General features: G+C 39.6%; 1 protein-coding gene across 1 annotated transcript in view; it reads right to left on the bottom strand.

The window, feature by feature from the left end:
• Nucleotides 1-1,929, bottom strand: part of klf7b (Kruppel-like factor 7b) — a 60,368-nt gene extending 58,439 nt beyond the window's left edge. Inside the window, exon 1 of the mRNA XM_034213390.1 lies at nt 1,449-1,929. Coding sequence (XP_034069281.1) covers nt 1,449-1,550 — 102 coding nt within the window. The 5' untranslated portion in view covers nt 1,551-1,929. The remainder of the gene's footprint in view (nt 1-1,448) is intronic.
• Between the last annotated feature and the right edge of the window lie 8,071 nt (nt 1,930-10,000).

Genomic DNA, 10,000 nt, shown 5'->3' with positions numbered 1-10,000 from the left:
AACATATTTTTCCTTGAATCTATTTTACAAGTACAGTAAATATTTGATATGTCAGATAAAGGTTAGAAGACTGTGGGCGCTCATGCTCAGTCTATATGTGCTCTATAGTGGCTGATAATGCATAATTCAGTGGGATTATCTGCAAACAAACAGTGGCAGATGTGGATATATTATTTAAGAACACGTCACTAGCTATTAAGCATGTGTCCATCTTCCATCGCCATTGTGTGTGTGTGTGTGTGTGTGTGTGTGTGTGTGTGTGTGTGTGTGTGTGTGTGTGTGTGTGTGTGTGTGTGTGTGTGTGTGTGTGTGTGCGTGTGTGTGCAAACATATCAGGCTGACAGACCGGTCTATCGATCTGATCAGTCACCCTAAAAACGGCGTCCTCCGTGATCAGCTCAGACTGAAATACAAATTCACTCCACCACTTTCACCTTCTATCAGCTCAGAGTCTCAACTGTCAATTAAATGCAGCACCAAGTCTCTCTCCGTTCAATACAACAGGACAAAAACGTTGATGGAAAGTTAAAAGAGAGCCAAGTATTTCAACCACAACCACCTTAAAGTTCTGATATTAATGTTAAGGTAAAATATCCGACAACAAATAAGACACTTAAAGGGGTAAAACAGCTGAAATGTGCTTCTTATCAGATCAACGTGGAGCCCTACATGTCTGTCTCCCCTGGTAAAAGGAAGCATCATTTTCAGATTGACCACCTGGATGTTCTGAGTTTAATCAAAAAGCCATTCATATTACCAATACCATAAATATGTATGGGATAAGTAAGTGGAGAAACAGGTACACATTTGATCCTTAACATACCCAAGTGAAGCCCTAAACCTCTTATCTCCAAAATGTCAATATTTAAGAAAAAGCTATTTTTTCTTTTAGCTTTTTTCAGTTTTTCCTGCAGCATTTAAAACCTTTTTTTTTTCAATTGGAATATCATCATGGGGGATTTCACAACGTCATGCTCATGCTTTTACATTAATGATGAAGAGGTTTAAATAAGCCCTACGTAGGTTTAAGGTACATCTAAGGGATAATTCGCTCGTATGGGTCGTTTTTAAGCATTTTAAAATACTGTTTGCCCATTATTTAGTACCATTATTGTATAAAGCTCTGTCTGTGTCCTCTCTCTCCTCCTCCTCCTCCTCCTCACCCTGTGTGTGTGTGTGTGTGTGTGTGTGTGTGTGTGTGTGTGTGTGTGTGTGTGTGTGTGTGTGTGTGTGTGTGTGTGTATGTGTGTTCTCCAGTCAGCGGACCTTGCCGTGCGCGATCTGAGCGAAAAAAAAACTAACGCAACTACACGGGGCTGCTGCTTGCGCTCCGGAGCGCTCTAGTGATGCGAAACACTGAAAACACCAACAAGCTCACACATAGTATTTCATCCCAGTTAAACCCCCTTCAATTTCCCGGAAAAGAAAGAAAATGCATCATATCTGACCTGCTGCCAGTTCTCCTCCAGGGAAGGCATCGCAGAGAAATAACCAGTGTCATGAACGAGTTGGAGTTCCTGGAAAATACTGTAATTCGCCAAAACATCCATGCTTGACGCAGAAAAGGAAAAGTCAGTAAAGAAGTCCGGAATCCAAACGATGAAACGCGCACTTCTTCTTTCCTTCTTCTCAGACTTGTCAGGTTGAAAAACAAACGCTGGAAAAATCCCAGCTGGTGCAGAAGAGCGCACCTGAGCACTTTAATTAAGAAACAAAAAAAGCTAATCGGAAAGAAATAGTTGGATATTTTATCTTTCTAAATGCAAACCCCGCTCCTCTTTACTCGCTCTGTCACGCCTCTCTCCTCAGTCCAGGCTCGGGGGTGCCAGATCTATTTCCGCATTGCCAGATTGCCAATCGGTCTCCGTACAAGCTGCCAGGTTGCCAGGTTTGCTCCTCCAGCAGCAGACTGGACCGCGCTGCAATCCAGGCGAACGGCGCGAGAGGGGAGGGAGGCAGGGGAGGAGCCACCTGTCAGTCAATTTCATGCGTGACCTAATAAGGTAAATAGGGTTGATGATGTCACTAGCGTCCAATTAAGGAGGCGCTGAGACTGAGAGAGTGGGCGGGGTTTCCAGGAATTCAGGGACGCTATTGGCTGCAGGAAGCTGTCAGTCCGGCGGAACATGGCGAAGAGGGGTGAGTTATTTTTAGAGGCCTATATAAAACCGACAGCATTCCGCTCATAGTCACTACAGGCTGCACGAGCGGAGAGGAAACCGCGAGCGCGGCTGCTTCGTGGAAACCGCGACAAAAAGATGTTAAAATGCCTAATAATGTGCTGAAATTAACAGCTGAGCGGCAGAAGCAGCAGCATTGATGTCGGAGAAAAGATGCTGTGTTGTTTTTCTGAGGTGTGACAGCTTCACCACAGCTACTCCATGTGGTTTCCATGTGGTGTCTGTGCGGAGAACAGGGATGCAGTGGAGGAGGGAAGAGCTCAACACGATCCTCCCACCTGTTCACTTTACAACAGTTTATCCTCCTCTCTACACGTACATCCACTTTTATTAGCATTTTCGAAAGCCCCATAATAAATATGTATTCATTCAGCAGTGGAAGAGGTATTTTACTTAAGTAAAAGTAGTAATACTTCACAAGTAAAAGTCATGCATTAAAATATTACTGAAGTAAAACTATAAATATATAAAACTTGAAAATATACTTTAAATACCAAAAGTAAACCTACTCCTTATACAGAATTGCGTATTTCAGCATAGTATAGACTTGAATATAATCATTACCACTTTAATGTTGCTAAAAGTAAGGATGGAATAATTGTAGCTTATGTAATCATAAACTACTTTGTAACACAGCATACTGTATTTGGCACTTTATATTTTGTATTAAGAATTTGCACCTTACTAATGTTATCAAAGTAAAAAATACTATATTCGCCTCTGAAATGTATGAGTATAAAAGTGCATAGAATAAGAAATACTTAAGTTTGTACTTAAGTACTTGCGTAAATGTACCTATAGTTACATTCCATGAGTGCATGTATTCTCTGCAATTGAATTCACTGTTGCCAAATGTCTCTAAACTAATATGCACCATACTGTATAGGCTACTGCTGATCTGTGAGAAGACAGCAGAGTCAAAAATAATGTAGTCATTGTATATCCTACAATATTGTTAATGAAAGCACTTTTTACTTGATTACATGTAATAAGTTACTTTCGAGCTCTGCTAATGATGACCGTATTACAGGAAATGACTCAAGATGTGAAACTGTGGAAACTGTGACTTGTGAACACTACTGCCAGTTTGAAATGAGGTCATTCAAAAATGGCTAATACAGCTATAATCATATCACCTTTGGTAAATAAGAAAAACAAATATTGATGTCAGTCATGTTCCATCTTTAATATAAGAAAAGCTTCTAACCTGCTAAGATAAAAACAGTCTATTCCAAGTTTTTCACACACAGTTAACATAACGTTTACATATTTACTCAGTGAAGCTCTTTTGCCCTGAGATTCATCCATCAGAGTTGAGAGACTGCAGCTTATTTGTTTCCTAAGTACATGAACAACTCACTGACTGTTGCTGACCAGCCCTGTAATAGACACATTTATGTCTGTGCAATGCGGTTATACACTTTTTTTGAAGGTACACACAGCTTCAAAAATGTCAGCACTGCCTTAAATGAAGTAAAAGAAACAGTTTGAAATAACCTCACTCAAGTTTTTTTTGTTTTTGGAACATTTGGTTTGGTGTCAGGGATTTTTAGGTTCACTGAGTTGTTCTCCAATACCAACATGACTGCCTGAACCTGAACTCAGAGGACAGTCAGACAGGATGTATCCTCCGTTTGGTTTGTTATAGAGGATCATAAAACCTTTTATAGGATCAGATGGCAGACATTATTTCCAACCGGCTCTCTAAACGTTTGAAGTGCTGCTGAGTTGTATTAAAGCAGCATTCCTATATTCATAGAAGATGATTGGGCCTGAAGCTTCTTTGTTGCTCACCCTCACACTTTCTTATTGTCTGCTCCCTATTACTTGTCTTCTTTATATCTTGGCATCTGTCTTTCCTTGTCTTGCATCCCATCTTTCCTCTTTCTTTTTACTCATTGATTATGTCATTCTGTACTCTACTTTCACTTCCTCTTTCTTTTCACTTGCTGTCATTCTTTCATGTATTTTCTTTTCTTTCCATTTGTTTCATGCTTGCTTGCTTCTTTTGTTCGTAGAGTCCACTTTTCAGTCCCACTGTTCTTCCTTGAAACCTACCTCCACCTCTGACACTATTAATAAGCCTGACATGAACCGTAGAACACATCTAGCTCTTACAAATTACATTCATTGGATTAATGAGGACGCAATGATTAAAGGTCAAAAACTTGAAACTGAAAGAAACAATAGGCTACTGTTCAAATGTTGACAAGAGAGTGAAGCATGCTGGCACAAAGGAACAAAAAGCTTCTACTGAAGGAGGGGATGTTATTCAAAAGTAAAGCTGCGTCACCTTATATGTCTGGGGAAGAACATAAGAACTTGTTTTTGGATAGTTCATTATTTAGTTTGTTAGGTTTTTTTTCTTGCCCATGCCTATTGCTGATTTGAATCCGAATCTGGCTACATGCTAAATATGTTTAACTCTTACTGTAAGCTGCATTGTAACTTAACTCTTATGTAACTGCCAGTGATGTGTAGCCCACTGACAATTTGCCTGTTATTGAGTTAACACTTTCTTTGTGTTGTTGTATGCCTGGGCTTCTTCCTCTCCCCCTGTCAGCTTCTTCTTCTTCTTCGTGTGTCTCGTACCCTCAGGGGACGTACTGCTGGTCTCTGAGGACAACAAGTGCCAGATGGCTTCTAGATCGGCTGTTTCAAGACATTTTCCGCATTGATTTTTACAGCTCTGTCTGCCACTGGAGGAACAGAGGAAGGAAGGAGGAGGGAGTAGATAGCGAAAATGTGTCTGTCCGTGTGTGTGTGTGTGTGTGGTGTGTGTGTGTGTGTGTGTGTGTGTGTGTGTGTGTGTGTGTGTGTGTGTGTGTGTGTGTGTGTGTGTGTGTGTGTGTGTGTGTGTGTGTGTGTGTTGTGGGGTGGATGGTTGGAGAAGTATGGATCAATACAACTACTGAGTGCCTGTAAGAGGCTCTTAACACACTCACATGCAACATCTTTGTGAGATTCACATTTAAATACAAAACAATCATTATTATGCTTTATTCCTATAATTTAGGGTAACTCCCTACCAGCACTACAACAACAACTTATATTACACTTATACTACAACAACAACTGCCATAACCACTTCGACATCAATTTTTTACATTGTAACCTAAACTCTGGCTTCTTCCACCTTTCTTTGTCTCTGTTGTAGCAAATAAAGGTTGTGAACAAATGTAAACAACACAAAGAGGATTAGGAGGATGGAAGAACTTTATACTTAATGGATCTCCAGAGTAATGTCATGTTTTCAGTTTCTGGCTCAAACCACTGATCACCATAAGAGCAGCACAAAAGCTGTGTGTGTGTGTGTGTGTGTGTGTGTGTGTGTGTGTGTGTGTGTGTGTGTGTGTGTGTGTGTGTGTGTGCGTGCGTGCGTGCGTCTATAGCACACAACCTTTTAAAATCTGGGCATCTCAGCCCAGCTCCACACACACTGAGTGTTGTAATCGTATCATTCTGTTGTGTTGTTTTGGCATAGAGAAGAACTGCATGGAGAGAGAAAGGAAAGTAAGGGTAAAAAAGAGGCAAATGATTTCACCATCAGGGCTGAAACTCTAGGATGGTTAAACTTGAAATAAGGATGACTATGTCGTTTTTTACTGTTCAAGAATATTGTAAGCAAAGAGGAAACGATATATTGACATAATACTTTGTATGTCCTATCTCCAGAAACTCAAGCCCTCATCCTGTTTTTTAAAAAAATGCTGTCCCTGTTCCTCAGAAACAAACCAAAGCCTGTAAACATCGTATCCAGGTTTCTGGTCACTGTCTGCTGCAGTTTCTGTGCAGATGCAACTAGATCCGTTTTTTAATCTTCCACATGTACAACTGCACCCCGTGGAGCCTTCTTCAGCTCCACTGGCTGGTGCAGAGCCTCAGGCTTTGTGAAAGTTTCAGTTTTTCACATTCGTCAATTATTTCCATCTTGAGTAAACCAACAGTGGGAGGAAAGAGTGTTTAGATACAATATACGGGAAACTGACTGAAGACTTCTGAGGTGTTCAGAGGGTTTTGTAGTCAGAATGGTGGCAGATATTCATGAAAGCATGACTTCCTCATGCTGTTTTATGAGGATACTGCTGCAGATACAACAGATCTTAAGTTCATCTGAAACTCAATCACCCAACAGGCAACAACTATCCCCAACCACTGGCACCTTTTTCAGTCTTTACACTCCAAAAGAAGCACATATTGAATGACTGAGGACAAAACACATTTCTATTCTAGTTATAAATCTTCCATGCATGCTTAAAATTATATTAAGAAAGACAGTCAGCATCTGAATGACTCTCCTTTACCCAAGCAGACTGTAATGTTATCTGCAGACTATCAACAACAACTGGGCAAGAATGAGTGAGAATGTTTTAATTATTAAATCCTACAACATTCACAATGTGTATCCCTGCCTCACATTCCAACAAAACAATCGATATATTCAGAAAAACATCAAGTGTAGCTACTTTCTTTCCTTACATTTTTTAAACATATCATATCCTATTGTCAATGTTTTTACAACCCAGCATTGTTCCTTGGGGCTTGGCATGGCATACAAATAAAAATGCAGGTCATAGTTCAAGTCAGAGCTGGTCTAAAAAAGTTTTTAGGACAGAAAACTGGAGTTACTGAGCTGAGAGGGACCCTGAAGCGAGCCCAGAGGCTGGAGCTGTCTCCTGCCTCCAGATAACTACATCACACACGTGGAGTGCACGAAACCCTGAGTCCAGGCGGACAACACACCAAACAATACACAAACGTCCTCCCTCTCTCTGGCCCGACAGGAGGAGAGGACACAGAAACCGTGTTCTGCTGCGAGAGTCACAGCGGGATCACTGAGCTGGACTTCAGGATGCAGCAGAACATTTCTGTCTGCTTCAAGAGAACCAGAGGTGAAACCACAAGCTGTGAACCATGAGCAACATGGTGGACCAAAGAGCTCAGAATAACACTGGAAACTGGGCTAACAGCACAGTAGCTGTAGCAATGGAAAACAACAGAAATATTGTGTTTATTTGGGTCATTTATTAGTATGTTACATCCTGTGCCTTCTCCATTTGCTCTCATAAAGGTCAAAAGTTTGTTTTCACCTTCACATTCTGGTTCAGTGCGTAGGTCATGAAAACTTGTTTCCACTGACTCGGATAAAATAATGAAATAACACAACTCTGTCTTTGGCCTATTTGTCAATTGAAATGCTTACTAACACAGCAAATCAACCATGAAATGATTGATGATCAAATCAAATATATTTATATAGCAATACCACAAATAACATATTAGTCTCAGGGGGCTTTACAGTGCATCGATCATACAATACCCTCTGTCCTTTGACTCTCGCAGGGTACGTGGAGAAACTCCCATGAAACCCCACAATTAATGGGGAATGATTATATATTAACACATCTACAAAATATTATATTAAATATACTATAACAGTTGAAATAAATCAGTGGTTCAAAGTAGGTGAGTACATGTCATTAAGTATTGTAAACTTTTTAGGTGCTTATACTAAAGTTTCTAATTACACTGCTTTATATTCACACATTTAGGAAATCAATTACAAATGCTGTACTTTTTACTTTACATTTACTATTACTATTTATTGTATTTAAACTACCCAACAGTATAAAAAGTAGTTAAAAGTAAGTACCCACTGACCGAATAGGTTATGATTTTCAAGCACCACTTTCATATTTACAGCTCATTATGATTTAGTAATACAATAAAATACTTAAAATGGGCCACACTGCATTTGGAGTACTTTTTAGAGTAAAGTAGAGTTTATTGCCAATGCTTCTGTACTTTTTATATAGGTAGTATTTTAAATGAAGGACTTTTGTAGTTCGTTTTATAGTGTTTTGAATACTTCTTCCACTGTCATGGAATCCCTAAGGTTGAAAAACGATCTCCTAAACACTAATCATAATGTGTCTCCGTATCTTCACTAAATACTCACACACAGCGTAAAGAAAAAAAGCATCTCATCTCCCATTCACACATTAAAAAAAATAAAACACAATTGAACACCTGCCTTTCTACCATTGACTTACACACATTCCCAACCTCCACTTTCTAAACATGTAGCTGTGATATCTCCTGTCTGATCCCCTCCTCCTCTCATGCCTGTGATGTTTTTAATAATGAAAGGAAGAAGCAATATATCCTCGAGCTGAGGGAGCGATATAGGGTTAAGTATATTCTGCAGCTAATTGCACTTTCTAGTTTTTAATAAAGAAAAACCACAAGCCGGCAGGCCTGTGTGTGTTAGTGTGCATATTTTCAAACCAGTATCATAAGCAAATAGTGAATCTGTATGTATATATCTGTATACATATATACTGTATGTTTATGTGCTCCTTTCGATCCTGTTGATAATCCCTTATGTCCTCTTGGTCTTGCAAACCATTGTCAAACAAAACCATGTTTGGCGATGGGAATCAATGCTTATAGCGGGGGATTCTCTATTTTATCTGAACAGTGTCACAGATTGTGTGACATCATGATACATGTATGATACAAACATATCATACAGTGGATCGTTTAGAGATTGTCCTTAAATACATGAGCATGCATAACCAATAGGTATCATATAGTGCATCCACTGTGTAAGCAGAATGTAGCGGAATGATATATAAACCATAAATGCAAAGTTAACTGTGGTATTTTGGATAATATATTCAAAAACTGCATAAACAGTATATTTGTTTGTACTGTCCATCCATCACTGGTCATTAATTGCGCTGATAGAGGGCACAATTCACTCAAACTTCAGAAATAAAACAAATTAGTGTGGATCTTCATGCTTTAATCTTTGTGTGGATTGTGGGAATGTAGCTGCAACTTCACCTAAAGGGAATCCTAGGAAGTATTTACGGAGAAAGGGAACTGCGGTAAAGGAGAAGCTATTTAACTGAGTGGTGGGTAGATGGTGGACGGTTAAAGAGTCCGTGGAGGCATTACTGTATGTTCTTTATGAAATCGTAAAACAAAAAGGCTGCTCCCTCTCCCTTCATCCCGTCTTCAAAATGACCTTCGCTTTGATGACCAGCCCTCGTTACTAGCCCTGAAAATAGATTTTCATACAAACAGACATATACCACACACCATCAACCCTACACCGGCTGACGTGCTGGGCAATAATCTGCCTCAGGCTCCAGGGTTTTTGTGATTGACAGAACTGAATAAATCTTCTTATTTGGATATGCTGTGACAAGAATTAATTACCAGGCAATTGTGTCTAACATATTAATTTAGAGGAGATTATACAATGCATTAGCCCGACACTTATTAAGCATGGTTATATACGCCTGCGTTTGTGTATTGAAATCGCACAGGCGGAAAATCCAGTCCAATTCTCCATGCTTGGCTCCCGTGTCTCTAAAACCCTCCTTCCTTCCTCACATTTCCTACCTCCTTTACTCTGTTCTCCGTCCTATTGCTGTTCTCTTTAAACATCTAAAATAAATATAACCAAATACTTATTTTGTTTCCCCCCTGAAAAACAGCCCATATCATACACCACAGAAGACAGTCATCATGCAAGCTTTACATCTACATCCAAGGATGGTTGTACTGCATTTAAAGGAAATCTGCAATGTTGGACTACCTCACTTCAAATTATTATTGTCAGATGACTGGAGGTGAAATGTGTGTGTCAATCGAAAGCACTTCACATGTTCTCAGATGGACAATTCAGAGCTTTGTCTAAATTGGCAGAAATGTAGGACTAAATTCTCATCTTACATGTACTAAAATCAACATACTAAACAAACTAATGATGAGAAATGGATGCAGTCATTTCTCTTTTGCAATTTCAA

The sequence above is a fragment of the Gymnodraco acuticeps genome, unplaced genomic scaffold (assembly GCF_902827175.1).
Source record: "Gymnodraco acuticeps unplaced genomic scaffold, fGymAcu1.1, whole genome shotgun sequence".
Classification (NCBI taxonomy): Eukaryota; Metazoa; Chordata; class Actinopteri; order Perciformes; family Bathydraconidae; genus Gymnodraco; species Gymnodraco acuticeps.
The sequence above is the reverse complement of the archived record's forward strand: the minus strand, read 5'-3'. Positions and strand labels throughout refer to the sequence as shown.